This window comes from Halichoerus grypus, chromosome 14, assembly GCF_964656455.1.
Source record: "Halichoerus grypus chromosome 14, mHalGry1.hap1.1, whole genome shotgun sequence".
Lineage (NCBI taxonomy): Eukaryota > Metazoa > Chordata > Mammalia > Carnivora > Phocidae > Halichoerus > Halichoerus grypus.
The window spans coordinates 86,031,556-86,046,311 of record NC_135725.1 but is presented as its reverse complement, the minus strand read 5'-3'; the positions used below and the strand labels follow the sequence as shown (position 1 = coordinate 86,046,311).

Below are 14,756 nucleotides of genomic sequence, written 5' to 3'. Positions count from 1 at the left end.
TGTAGAACAATTTGCAAAAAATTTCAAAATAGAAACTTACATTTCACTAGCAAAAAGTCCCTGAATTCCTGGTGGTCTGTAAACACCGGTGGGGATGGCAAGGGGGGGCCAAAGAGTGGTACGCTTTCTTCTGAAAATATTTTCAGCCTATGTAGAGAACATTTCAGAATGATTTGGTTTTTCTTTAAAGATCAGCAACATTCAGACCTTACATTTGTTCAGTTGCCTATGTGATATGTCAAGAATATTCAGTCCATAGGAGGAGTGCTGTCTCTGGGCTGCCAGAGCCTCAGCCGCTGTACAGCTCTCCCATGAGCTTTAGCGTAGAGGCCAGGTCTTCCTGCATTCTTCATGGTCCAACCTACCAAGCTGTGGGCAAGGTCAGGAACACCAGGAATAATAGCAAAGGCCACCACTGAGCACCCCGTGCATACCAGGCAGCAAACTTGGTATTTTAAGACATAGCATCAACCGATTCTCATCAACCTGCCAAGGTAGTAGCATTACCTTTATTCTGTCCTACGGATGAGGCCTGCGACTCTGAGAAGATAAACACTTGATCTTTCAAAACCACGAAGTTAATAAGTGACAGACCTGGGATTCCAACCTAAATCTATTTGGCTCAAAGTTCATGCTCTTTTCACAACATCACGATACCCTTTTAATTTTTGAGAACAGAGGGATACATGGGCCAGGACGTAGCCTAGGAAACGGGGTCTGGTCAAGATCAAACAAAGCAAATTTGTGCCCATTTTAGAGTAGAATAAAATTCCAAACTGACCCTGACCCTTGGGTCTACTGCACAGGGAGGGCAACACTATATGGAACAAGCTTTTCCCAAAGAGATGATGGCCTTGAAGAAGCTCTATTGGTGAGGACACTCACATCAAATCAATCAACAAATACTTGTATTGGGAGCCATCAAATGAATGCCAAATTGATAAGTAAACGTGAGGATTAGAACAAGCAAACCGAGAGAAAGTCATCACCTACCTGTAATTGTCATTTTGTTGATCATACCTCACTAAGGCAAAAATATCTGTGGTGATGGTTAAGGAAATTAATCAACAACCCAACGCTCACGTCAATGGCTTGTGCCTTGAAATCCCTTGTGTAGAATCATCCTAGACCTGCCCTTTTGGGCTCAGGGCATCTGTCACCCTTAGGTTGAAATGGAGCCTTGACTTCTTTAAAAGAGACAGCTCAGGAAGACATAAGTTCAACCTCTGTGTGCTCATCCTTTGGGGAAAGAGCTTAGTCTCTCAATCTGTCAGAAAAGCAATATAAATACAGCTATTATGCACCTAAGCAGCCAACAAAGCAAAAAGAGCAATTCCTTTGCTTGGAAATATAAAACATCCCAATATGAAATTAGACATACATTTCCCCTCACCCATTTTGAACATAAAAGCAATTTAAACGTTTCCACCGCACACCTTCCCTCTCCTTCTGGCTTTCACAGGCAAAACAAACCAATGCAGTTGGCGGCAGCGTCTCAGCAGAATCTACTTCTCTTGTGTCAAGTGCGCGGAGCCTAAAATGGTAGCATACCTTGTCCAGCTTTCTTTCTCCTATTCTGCCTCCTCCCCTGCCAGGTCCCACCCTCAGCTTTCCTCTGCTAGGGCTAAAAGGCTATCAGTCCTTCAGTCGTTTCCATTCCTGGACTCGGAGGAAAGAATCTGCATTAACTCTTTGCCTGTCCCTTTCCAGAAACAAAGGCAAGCCCCAAATCTAAAAGTTACAACTAAAGGAAATTCTAAAAATGATGACTATCTCTCGGTCACTTAAAGAGCCACCTCCCTCGCCCCCCCGCATGGTGCTCGGAGAAAACTTCTATTTCACAGGAAGAACTGCTGCAGGAAAGGGGAAATAGTGGCCCTAAATTCCAGTGAATGGAGCAAGATATCACTGGATAAGCAGGGATGGGAGCAAAAACCATTATTATTGAAGTGTAGGTGCATATATGTTTTCTTCCCTGCTCTTGTGGAAGAAATTTGGCTGTTGCCCACTTTTAAAAACTTATATGCTGTATTGTTAGGTTACAATGAACAAGTCAAAGCATGCAGAGCAATCTACTTCCAGATGTGACAGGTCACAATGGTCCTGTCTCCCAACATTTTTACTGGAGTCTCCAGGGAACATGAATAGCTAGACCAGAATTTATTCTGAAAATGCTTATTAGCTGCCTTTTATTTACTATGTACAACCTGTGGAGGCACCACCTTTGGGTCTCACTGTGGGTCTCACATCACGGCCCAAAGCCATGATGGTGTCTGTTGGGCTGGCCAAGCTCATGTCCTGTGCCTGTCTGCCTGAGCTGAGCTTGGACATTACAGAGAACTTCAGCAGGACTCTGAGCTAAGCAGGGATGTGAGGAAGCAGAGGGAAAAGTGAATGAAAATATGATTAATTCCATCATTTCTTAAATTTCAAGAGGTGGTAATGCAGTAGCTATCTCCAGGGTCTAGAATCAACAAAGAAACGTTATTTTGACTTTTTATTTTAACTTGCAAATTTTTATTTAACTAAATTTAACTGAACTCTAATAACTTCAATTCAAATTTTTATTTAAAGCTATTTCTTAGAGGGTTCACTACCTATGATTCTAGTTCTGTTACTACTGATGGATGGTAGGGAGTTCCCTTACTTCAAAGACTACCCAAGGAAAGGAAAGATATTCTAGAAGCCAAGAATTCTCTGAGAATGAATCCATCCATTATTCCAATGGATGAAGAAAGATGAGGGCAGAATAACCCCAAAGGAAAAATCCAGAATAGTGGCTCTAAAAATCTAGCGATGCAAAACAACTACAACAAGCAAGTCAACTGTCAGATCTGTGTTGAGGGTCATTTTAGTCCCATGAGGCCGACCAACAGCTCACTAAACTCATTCACAAAGGTCCAGGATACGTGTAAAGTGGGAGCGGATCATGGAAGGCTTAAAGGCAGGAGAAGGCTCCTCTCCCTCCTGGAACACAATGGTGACGATGTCATTTCCAATGTGGCGCTTCCTCTCCACCTGGATGTAAGCATAAGTAACATCACCAAGGAGGTCACTCACACATGGCAGATTCACAGGGTTAAAAACACTAAAGCAATATGGCAAACCGCAATGATCACAGAGCCCTACATTTCCTCCATCTTTGACTTCTCGCCTCCCGTGTTTTACCAGCCCCGCATCCCTGCTCTCCTATCCATCTCCTCCGCTCCCTGCCCAAAGCAGATCTGCATTTCCTCTTGTCTCCCCTTCTGTGGCAGCCTCCTAACTAGCCTCCTTGCCTCCATTCTCTCCCATTTTGCTGCTGTGTGTCTACCTTCGCTCCTACATCATCTTCCTAGCCTGGCATTCAAGGCCCCTAGACAAGAGGCATTGCATCAGAATTCCCTGGGGATGGGGCTCAAATATGAGTATGTTTATAAATGCCTTAGATGGTTCTGAAAGATGTACTTGGTGAGGACAATGGGTTTACCTAATCTGACCTCAGCTGACCTTTCAAAAATGATCTAGATCTGTGGTCAGCAAATTTTTTTCTCCAAAGGGCCAGATAGTACATAGTTTCAGTTTTACAGATCATATTGTCGGTTTACAACCATGAGCTCTGCTGTCACAGTACAAAAGCAGCTAAAGGCGATACATACATGGGTAGGCGTGGCTGTGTTCCAAGAACACTTGATTTAACACCACAGGCAGTACGTGAGATTTAGCCCATGCTCCGTGGTTTGCCAACCCCTGTCCTAGACCTTAGCTTAATCAGCCAAACAGAATGATTCACTGTCCATGGATCCCTGGTGTGTCCCCCCTTCTACACTGTCAGCTCCTGGAGAACAAGATCCCTGTCTGATTCACATTAGATATCATTCCCTTTTTGCAAATGCAGAAATGAAGGTTTAGAGATGTTCTAATAATTTGAATTCAATTTAACTCAGAAAGTCGTTATTTTTGGCAATGATTTCTTGGCCATGACACCATGGCCAACAAAAGGAAAAATGAGATAAATTGGACTACTTCAAGATTGAAAGCTTTTGTGCATTAAAGGATACTACCAACAAGAATGGGAGAAAATATTTGCAAACTACATATCCGATAAGGGGTTATATCCAGATTATATAAAGAAATGCTGCAACTCAACAATAACAAGTCAAATAACTTGATTAAAAAATGAGCACAGGAGTTGAATAAACATTTCTCCAAAGACGATGTGATAAACACAGGACAAGAGGCTCCACACTGCTGATCAAAACCGCAGTGAGCTGCCATTTCACGCCCGTTAGGAGAGCTATTCCAAAATAAAACAAAACCAAAGAAAATACAAAAAGCCAGGTAATAACAAATGCTGTCGAGGATGTGGGGAAAGTGGTGCTGGTGGGAATACAGAATGCGGCAGCTTCTGGGGAGAATGGTAGGCTGGCTCCCCAAACATTTAAACACAGGATTACCACATGACCCAGCAATTCCTCTGAGATAAGAGAAGCTGCAGGAGAGTCAGAGGTCAGTTTTGGACCTGTTAGGCTTGAGGTGTCTCGCCCAGGGGGGTGTCGAGAAGAAGGCTGCACACCCGAGTCTGGACTTCTGGAGGGAGGTCTGGCTGGACATGTAAATTTGGGTGTTGCTGGTGTATAAAAGCTCTTTAAAGCCCTGAGACTGGGGGAGATCACTGATCATTGAGGGAGTGAATGAAAGTAGCAGGAGGAGACAAGAGGGCCAAGAACTGTGCCCTGGGCCAGGCAAAGCTCCCCATGCATCCAAGATCACAGAGCTACTTCTGGCAGAGCTAGGACTGGGCTCGGACGGGCGGCTCCCAGAGATCTGTGCTTTTATCAGGTACTAAATGCTGCCTTCGGGCCTGAGGCTGAGAGACCAGGCAATGTGAGTGGTGGGGGACATCATGACGTGTTAGGAGGAAGGTGAGGTCCCAGAGAGACAAATATCAACACTGTCCCCCCATTAAGGTTTGATTCAGCAACAGAGAAGAGAGGTGGACATCACGAGAATACCAGAGCCTACAAACTCTGTGCGAATTGGCTTCTTTATGTCAGATTTGGGGTACGGCTTAGACCGTTCCACTTGTGTTCTTGATGTTAGGAGGTCAATAAGCACCAGGATTTTTGAGCCAGGCTGGCCCCTGTCTTTTTGTCTGTTACGTTGAGCCCCCGAGGTACAGAGAGAGGCTCATGGTCAGGGGTCCTTCTCTGCTCTGCCCTGACGGGGCACACTGAAGGTTCACTAGCATCCTGTGTTTGTCTCTCTTCCCACCTGCATGATCTTCCCGGTGATAGAGACAAGTTTCAAAGTTTTCATTTTCCTCGTATCCACCAATGCCAGGCCAGTGGAGGACCCAAGTGCTACCCACGGAGACACCCAAGATGTTAAGAACACCAGGGTCCAACTGGGGACGTTTCACTCCTGACCTTAACATATGGACAGCCCCTCAAAGAGATAAGGTTAATGACTTCTGAGTTGGGCAAAGGTTGAGCTGTCACATTCCTTCCTCCTGTCTCTCTGGCTAATGCCCCATCTGTCACGAGACATGGGCAATTTTGGTGATTGTACAGGGCTGAAAAGGTCGGAGTGGGAGGAGGAGGAGGACTGTAAAACATTTCCATGGAAGTTCTGTGATATTATTGTTGACCTCTTACAGCTCATGATGACTGCGAAGGTCAGCTTGGCCCCTCTTCTGCACATGATCCTAAGAGATTCAGCTTCTGCAGCAATTTAGGTAGCCTCAGCCGTGCAAAGGAGGATGCCTGGCAGGAAGTAACTTCAGCAACTAAGCAGTCTTCCTGGGCCAGGGTGCTTCCTGTTTCCACCTGACTTTTCCCGGAGTGAGCCCTCCAAAACCAGAACAAGCTTACAACCTCCAGTGGGTCTCCAGTGCCTGCAGGACAAATCCACCAACTCCCTATTCCAGGCCCCAAACAGTCCAAGGGGGTCAGCTCTTCCTGCCCCTCCCTGCCATGTCCCCAAAGCACCTTGATCTCTCATGACTGGAACACTGCATTTTAGCGCACTGGTCTGCGTTGTGTCTTTCCCCCTTACTGAAGTCTTAGTGAAATAAGAATTATAGGTGCTCAGAAAAAAAGCCTTCTTGGCCCATCACATCCCCTCCCTCTCTAGGTTCCTATTTCTCACAAATCTTTGCTGACCAACTGTCCATTCATGTTTGTGATATTTATTCATACAGATGCCTTCAATGTTTAAAAAAGGGGAAGAAGCTAATAAAGTTAAGTGGAATCCACCACTCCATGCCCCCCGCACCAAATCCTTCAAAAACCAGCAGCACGTGTCTTTGTTAGGTCTGAATTCCCACAAATTGGAAAATTTTCTCCTGGAAATGGCCAGTCTCTGGGGTAAGTGAGGAGTGTCTCAGGTAGTTTTTTCCCCAACAGGGCAGAGCGTGTGCAGATACCCGGCGTTCACCTCCTGTGTTAATTTGAAACACGCTTGCCAACCATCGCTCAGGGTCCGCTTATTTTATGTCCTGGGTAGTCTCGGACGAGATACCAGGCACATGAAGAGAAGTCACAGGGTGAAGGCGACATCCTGCAAAACAGTTTCTCGAGTCTGTAAAACCACACTCGCGCATGTGTGTGCGATGTTATCACTGATCCTTTATTTAAGGGGACAGCGTCAGTGAGGATGGTTCTTCCCAAGGCTTGTTGAGAGTCCAAATATACAGACTGTAAACAATATCCCTACATTGGTACCTGAGGTTCAGTTCATATATTAACACACTCAGTTTCTAATGCTATGAAATCAGAGCGATGATGCTTTCTCCACGTTTCAGTCACTATTTGATAGTTTGTGTGTTCTCAAAGAGCCTGTGTTCACACGTACCTGCTGTTTGTTCTCTTTGGAATATGGCAACATGGTGGAAACGTGAAACATGATCTCATGCCCTTGGTACACGGTATAAACTGAATGTATCCCTGTGGTGTCATCTGTAAGATACAAACATGCATTTAGGAGGCACAGAGAATTCCGAGACCCTGAGGAAATAGTCCTTATTTGCAGGCTAGGGGAATACAGCATACAGTTAGTACATTCCCAAAGACCATTCTGGATTATCCACCTGAGCGGCAGCAACAGTACGGCTTACTCTCCAACTGACACAAGGCTCCTGCCCACGTGGAGAGCCCTCTTCCTCCCCGCTCTAAGCTCACTTGCTGTCTGATTCATGTAGAAGGTTGGGCTAAAAAGGAGAATGTGCTATAATTCCTTGCCTTCCAGTTCCTCCTGGTGTACAGGACAAAATTAACACAAAACGACATACAAATAATTATCATGTCCATAAAACAAAGCAAGTACGCTCACTGGCAGATGGTATGGCGGCTGAAAGCATTGGCTCTGGAGGGAGGCAGACCTGGGTTCAAGTTCTCAGCTATGTTCCTTTTGATGAGTCACCTCATCTTTCTTGGAGCCTCAGTTTCTTAATTTGAAAATGGGGATGAAATTAGTATCTAACTCCTAGGGATGTGTACAAGATTCCACTTGTAAAGTGCTTGGCAGGGTGCCTGGCCATAGCAAGGGTCAGCGGACGGGGGTTGTGACCGTGACAGAGAGGCTGAGTATTGGCGATGGGGTTGGTGACCTCGTAAGCCTTGCAGGTTCACCACGTGCTCATGCACCTTGCTGGACCGTTCCCCACACTTTGGCCAGCAAGTTCGGCTCCAAGGTGCCATCTCATCCCACCACGCCTCTACTTAAAATCTGTTTGTGACATCCAATTCCATTTACCATAAAATCCAAAATTATTCATGTGATCTCAAACTCTGTGGGACCGCCCCCTCCTCTTCTCCAGTCCCTCTGCCATAAAGATGTTCTCTTAGTTTCTAGAACATATCAGGCTCTTTCCTGACTCAGGGACTTCACAAATGTTCTTTTGCTTAGAATTCTCTTCTCCTCTCAGGACTCAAATTACTGCTCATCATTCCCTTGGGGAAGCCTTCTCTCATCCCCCAGATTAGACAAAATGCTCCCATGGCACTCTGTACTTTTTCTTCTTTGTTCCTCCAAGTACTTTACTGAGGTATTTTGTAATTATCTGTGTAATGTCTGTGTTATCCCCTGGACTATAAGCTCCTAGAAAGGCAGGGACCATGGTGGTTTATCCATTGCTACATCCCCGGAGCCTCGCACAGCCCTGGAACGCAGAGGTGCGCAGCAGTAAGTATTCACGGGCAGACCGTGGTCTGCCACACCGAGGGACTGGGAGGGCTGACTTGGTCTTGCAAAACTCAGTGGAGCCCCCAAATGTGTCCAGCCACCCTGTGTCAGACTGGGTGTGAAGCCCTTCTTATCCCTCCCAGTCCACCCCTTCCCCCAACCTGGGTATAAGTCCAAATACAGATCGGGCTGGCTGCTAGAAATTATACGAACGACAACAGAAGAGATCAGGAGGTGAACTTACTTTTGGTGTCCAGACCGCCGCGGTAGCCTGTCCAGCCCTTTAGGGTGATTTTGTCACCCAGAAGATTTAAAAATTTTTGAAAAGCATCACTTCCAATTTCTGTAGGAAGAGGTAAAGTGTGAAGAAAATACAGAATCCACACGTCTTCATTTTCTAACTATGCACTGAAATCCCCTGAACATGAACATGAACGAGGCTCCACAGATGCGTGCAGCAGACGAACACAACAGACAGGTCACACTTCCTTCCCGGGGACCACGCAGGAGATTCCACAATTCCCAGGATTCCAAGGAAAGGACAACCACGCATCAGACTGACCCACCTTCCTGCTGCCACACTGAGATCATGAGGGTTTAGTATTGCAGAATGAAAACACTGTTACTGCTTCTACTAATAATCAATAGGTATCTAATATGAAAGGTGCTAAAGAACAGGAAAATGGCACCATTTTATCATTCTCCCAACCATAAAAATCAGAGAAAGACCTTCTTCTGCTACTGGGACTATGATATAGAACCAAATTCTTCATATCCCATATCATTTTCTGGTTAGACTCCCTCTCGGGCACCGTGCCTGGTACAAGTTTGGTGACCAGTAAATATTTGTCAACTGAATGAAACTGGGCAACACCTGCCCTACAAAGTTTACTCGGAAATTTACCCTAAAATTTCACAAAACAACTGGCTTTTTCTTTGTATTAAGGACTCCAACTCAACAGGTAAGTTCAATTTGGACTGTCAAAACCACGACAAGGCAGAACAGGGTCTCAGCACAAATTAGGGGACACTTACCGTTGCTGAGCATCTCATCATCCGTGAGCTGCCCGTCTTTGGCAAAGAGAACCCCAAACTTGAAATTCACAGAGCCCTTACAAGAAGACAACAAAAGGTGTTGAATGTAAACTTTATCATCAGAACATATACAGTTACGACATGTGCTATAAATTACTTAGGAAAACTTCAGGGACCAGATGGATACTCGAGGCATTACTTATTCTCCTCCATCTCAACTCTGACCAAATTAACCAATATTAAATTAATATTCATTTATTGCTATAGGTTTAACCAATATTAAATTAATATTCCTTTATTTCTATAGGTTTTGATAGCTTACGGTTGAAACTCTCTGTTTTTATGTGAGTTAATTCATTTGTAACTTCATTACTAATGGCTTCTGTAGGACGCCAGGCCCATTCTCTGGCAAACCACAGCTCAAAGAGCCAGCAGGAGCTCACGGGCCTGGTGCCCTGTTCTGATCAGCTAACACAGGGGAGAGCTCAGTGTAATTCAAAACTGAACACAACAATCTTAGGCTGATATCCTATGGGCTCTTAGGAATAGAAACGGAAAATGTAGGCAATTTGTTCTAAAAGCTCATTTCCCCCAATTCTTAAAGATATTGAATCTCAAGAAGTCACAAAACAGATGTGTGGGGGAGGGGGAAGGAAATCAAGAAGTAGCTAGTACAAATGTTCAGTCTACTACCCTCGACTTTAAAGCCTGGATTAAAATCTGATCCTGTGGGAATAATAAATACGAAATGCAAGATGATAGGTTCTATAGGAAGAGAGAGGAAAGAGATCAGGTAGTTCAACGGTACTTTCAATATTTTTTTCCTTAAGCTGGATAACCGGTTTATAGGTCTTCATAATATTATTCTCTTTTTTGTGTATCTGAAGTATTTCATAATAAAATAAAATCTGAGGCTGAAGAGAATCAACTTTTGCAAGGCCATTTGGTGCAGCACTAGATGGGGGAATTCTTGGCGGTCAATTAAGGGGTAGGCTAGGAACAAAGGTGTTTAAAGCGTTGGCCATTGCGTCATAGGTTGGGGGGAGATCAAGGCAGAATGCTGGGATTCAGGACAGCTGGATCTGGGAGAATTAAGACTCTGAAAATCCAGGGGTCCAAGGCTGTGCTTCTCAGCATTTTTCTGTCCCCAACACACCTGAAAGACAGATGCACACCCATCAGCGAGAGTGGTTTTCTACTAGAGCGTGGAAGAGGGAGGACAGGCCCAAGCTGAGCCCTCATCTGGAACCCCTCCACAGCAGCCTCTATGGCAGGCTCTTTCCCATCATGCAGGCCTCAGCTCAGAGGCCCGTTTCCAGAGAGGCCTTCCCTGACTGCCCGTAGAAAGCCATCCTCCTCCACTGTTACTCTCCGCCCTAACACTTTGCTTTCTAAGCACTATCCATACTCTGTAATTCTTTTTTTTTAAGATTTTATTTATTGATTTGAGAGTGTGTGGGGGGGGGAGGAGGGAGGGGACAGTGGGGAGGGAGAGGGACGAGCAGATTCCCGCTGAGCATGGAGCAGGACACTGGGCTGGATCCCAGGACCCTGAGATCATGACCTGAGCCAAAACCAAGAGTCAGATGCTTAACCGACTGTGCTACCCAGGCGCCCCCATACTCTGTAGTTCTTTTATTCAGTGTGTATATGTGTCTGTCTCTAGCACTAGAACATACACATCCTGTGAAGGGGGGATCAGACCCCTCTTAACTTCCCACTAAACCTCCAGTGCCCACCACACAGTGCTGGGTATACTGGAGAGGATTCATAAATATTCACGGAATAACTGTGTGCATAATAACTGGGAAAAGAAACAAAACTGGTCAGATACAACTTATTTTTCACAAGCTGCCTCCAAACGATTACCTCGTCCTCACAGACTTGTTTTTGGTAATTTCTTAGAATTTTGCCAGGGATCTCTATCCACTTGATGATTCTAAACTTGCCAACTTTTCTTTCTGTGTTTTGGAAATGATGACAGCAATCACATGTCTCCAAGACTATGGCATATCCCGCATTCTCCAAGGTCCCTTAAAAAGCACCCACAGTAGTGTGGAGTCTGACAGATGATCCTCTCAGGATAATAGCGCAGAGCCTAAGGCAGTGGTTCTCAAACTTGACCGGGCATCAGAATTACTTGGCAGCCTTCTTAAAATAGATTGCTAGGCTCCAATTCCAGAGTTTCCATTCAGCAGTTCTCGGGTAGGGCCCAAGAATTTGTATTTCTTTTTCTTTGTTTTTTTTTAAGTAGGCTCAACAACCAGCATGGAGCCCAACAAAGGGGTTGAACTCAAGACCCTGAGATTAAGACCTGAGCTGAAATCAAGAGTTGGACGCTCAACCAACTGAGCGAGCCAGGTGCCCCAAGAATTTCTATTTCTGACAAGTTCCCAGGTGCTGCTGATGCTGCTAGTCTAGGGACCCCACTTGGAGAACCACTGGACTAGAGGAACAGACCAGCAGCCTGCCAGAAGGCACAGCATCAGGTCCAGCTGAGCTGACTGCTAGCAAGCCAAGGGCAGAAGGACTCGGTCAATGACCAGGGTCATGAGCCAGGATCCAGCAGCCTGTTAGAACCAGAAGGGGCCCCACGGCCCACTGAGTCCACGTTTTCATCTTACAGACAGGACACATGAAGACCAGGGAAGGCTAACCTGCCCACGGCTGGCACTAAGCGGAGGGCAGAATGGGAGCTGGAAGTCGGGTCTCTGGACTTTTGACCCAGTGCTCTTCCCAACCCCACAGTGTGGTCTTCTCAGTGTGGTATTGGGTTGAGGGAAGTGGAGAGCTACATGCAGAAATGGGGCCCACGGCCACCTGATCACAGGGCAAAGCTTTCAAGAGTTTTTATGGCTCTGTCATTGGCACCTTGCTGTCAGTACCCTGGCTGAGGACCCCCCCCCCCCCCCCCCCCCGCTTCAGGTGGAGACTCCAGAAAGCCCAGTGTTGCAAGGCCTAACAAAGTACCTGAAATCACCTACAGGGTCTCTAGCTAATTTTGTTTCTAGGGCTTCCCAAGTGATGTCACTGATTAACTCAGAGTTTTTGCCTATCTCCAGAAATCAAGGTATTACTGAATGGAGTGGATTGTATTGTTGACAGAGACAGTTTTTGGGAGGGAATAGTTTGATTTGGGGCTACCCGACCACCACAGATCATATTTTAACAAACCATTTAACCTAACATCATTAGTGCTTCATGAGGCTGGCTGCTCCTTCCAGCACTAGATCTTGGGGGTTGGCGGGGGAGAGCTTGCAAGGTCCTAAGACCAGATCTGGGTGCCTGGAGGGAGGTGACCGGTAGGGGGAATCCATGCAAACTGGTTTTCTTAGGACTTACGTCCTGCCCAGACACTCATCATAGAGATAAGGTCATTTTGTAATTCCTGCTTATATGGGACTTTTGATTTTTAAGTCCTAAATGGTCTGAGACAAAAGTCAACATGATTATAAACCAAAGTGCAGTCATATCCTTGGGAATTAATAGGAAGCTAAGAATCACATTTCTTTTGAAGAAAGTGAAGTATGTGGGGACACTAAGTTCCAGTAATTCCAGAAAGACCAAGAAATGATGGCCTGATTCGAAACTGAACACCCTGGGTTCCTCATTACTCTTGTTTAGGCAGTGCCTCGATATTTTTCTGATTTACATGTTCCTACGCTTCTCTCACTGTCTCCATGCACGTTGCGGCCTGGGGCGCATGCTCTCTCCTGCGGGGCCTCTCTATGCTGTGGACACACAACACTTGGGTTTTAGGACACTGACCACACTTTACCAAATCGTCAACCCTTCAGGGACATCACTAGTGTTGTTTATTAATTTTTTTCCCTGCTCATCTTTGCAGCTGATAGTTTATCACTATAATTGGGTGGAATTAGGATCAATGCTCTGAGCTGAGAAGCTGGCAGAAGTGCCTTGGCCACATCCTCAGGGAAGCTCTGAGAGATGACCACCACTCACACCTCAAATGCATTGTAATGAGTGCTCTTTTTTTTTTTTAAGATTTTATTCATTTATTTAATTTTAGAGAGAGAGAAAACGAGTGGAGTGGGGTAGGGGAGGAGCAGAGGGAGAGAGAATCTTAAGCAGGCTCTGCATTCAGTGTGGAGCCTGATGTGGGGCTCGATCCCAGGACTCTGAGATCATGACCTGAGCTGAAGCCAAGAGTTGGACGCTTAACCGACTGAGCCACCCAGGCGCCCCAGGGTGTTTCTGTATTTTTCAAATGTTTGCCAGAAATGTGTCTTACTTTCATTTCCTGCCTTCTACAAACCATACATGGAGTTCATGAATTCTGGCGCCACAAGCGTGATTCATCCAGGGATAAGATATAGAGAAAAACAGGGACGTCTCGGTTTGCCGGAGCTCTGCAGCAGCCCACCCTACACCCCCAGTGCCTTCCACAGAGTAACGCCTGCCAACAATCTGGGGCGCATTATTTCAGCTCCTTTGCACGTACATTGACGTGTTCGGGAATCAGCTGAGATATCACTGCCTCAGACAAACCTACTCTGTTCGATGTCAAAAACCTACTCCTTCCCCTGTATCGCCTACCTTGTTTTATTTTCCTCACAGCTCTTGGGGCTATCCACATTATCATGTTTAGGTTTGCTCATTTGTGTAGTTTGTCTTACCCCACCAGACTGTAAGCTCCACGAAGGGGCCTCGTCTTGCTCATCAATGTGTTCCCAATGCCGCAAACAGCACATGGTACACACACGGAAGGAGCTCAGGAAATATTTGTTGAATCAATGAATGAATGAGCTAATGATTGAATATACATATGTGTTTGTTTATAAAAACAACTGGGAATATACTGTAGGTATTGCCCTGTGAATTGCGGCCCCCGCCCCGTAACTAGTGCGTCGTAGAAAACTTTCCGTGCCAGTAAATAAAGGTCCACCCCCTTCTTTTCAATGGTGTCATTCGTTTTCATAATTCATTCAATCAATACATCATCCACTTATTCAGCCACCAAATACTTACTTTGTGCCCTCTCTCTCCACTGCTCTAGGATCTAGGGATACAGCCGGGAACAAATTGAATAAGCTCCCCCTGCTCTTATGCTGCTTATATTCTCGGGAGGGCAACAGATACAGAGCGAGTCAATGAAAACACAAGTGTCAAGAAGAAACACAAAACGGTGCGCAGGGCAGAGGGTGAGAGGCAGGGTGTGCTATTTTAGATAGAATGGTCAAGGACAGCCTCTCCAAGCAGAGACCCTGATATCAAGGAAAGGGTGCTCGACCCTGAGGACGTCCGGCGAGGAGCATCCTAAGGGGGTGGGAACAGCAGGGTCTTCCTGAGCAGGTGGAGGAATTGGGAAGTCAACATGGTTAGTGTGGAGGAGAGGACCCGAGAGGCAGCACGGCTGCGTCATGCAGGCCCCGGGGGTCCTGGTCAGGATTCGGGGCTCGACTTGGAGTGGGATGGGGAGCCATGACAGCTTGCAACATAGGGGTGACCTGACTTGACATTTAAAAGGACCATTGGGCTGCTACACGAGAAACAGAATAGAGTGGGAGCGGAAAGTTGGAAAATGCATAGTGCAGGTG

At 45.9% G+C, this 14,756-nt stretch overlaps 1 protein-coding gene across 9 annotated transcripts in view; it reads right to left on the bottom strand.

The window, feature by feature from the left end:
• The window catches only part of GARNL3 (GTPase activating Rap/RanGAP domain like 3), a 145,312-nt gene that overhangs the window by 39,027 nt on the left and 91,529 nt on the right, over nucleotides 1-14,756 (bottom strand). For all 9 annotated transcript variants that reach the window (XM_036112831.2, XM_036112833.2, XM_036112836.2 and 6 more), the window contains 6 exons: nucleotides 9,199-9,274; nucleotides 8,408-8,506; nucleotides 6,835-6,938; nucleotides 2,910-3,018; nucleotides 994-1,039; nucleotides 41-147 (listed from right to left, as the gene is read on the bottom strand). In XM_036112831.2, the coding sequence (XP_035968724.2) occupies nucleotides 41-147; nucleotides 994-1,039; nucleotides 2,910-3,018; nucleotides 6,835-6,938; nucleotides 8,408-8,506; nucleotides 9,199-9,274 (541 nt within the window). The remainder of the gene's footprint in view (nucleotides 1-40; nucleotides 148-993; nucleotides 1,040-2,909; nucleotides 3,019-6,834; nucleotides 6,939-8,407; nucleotides 8,507-9,198; nucleotides 9,275-14,756) is intronic.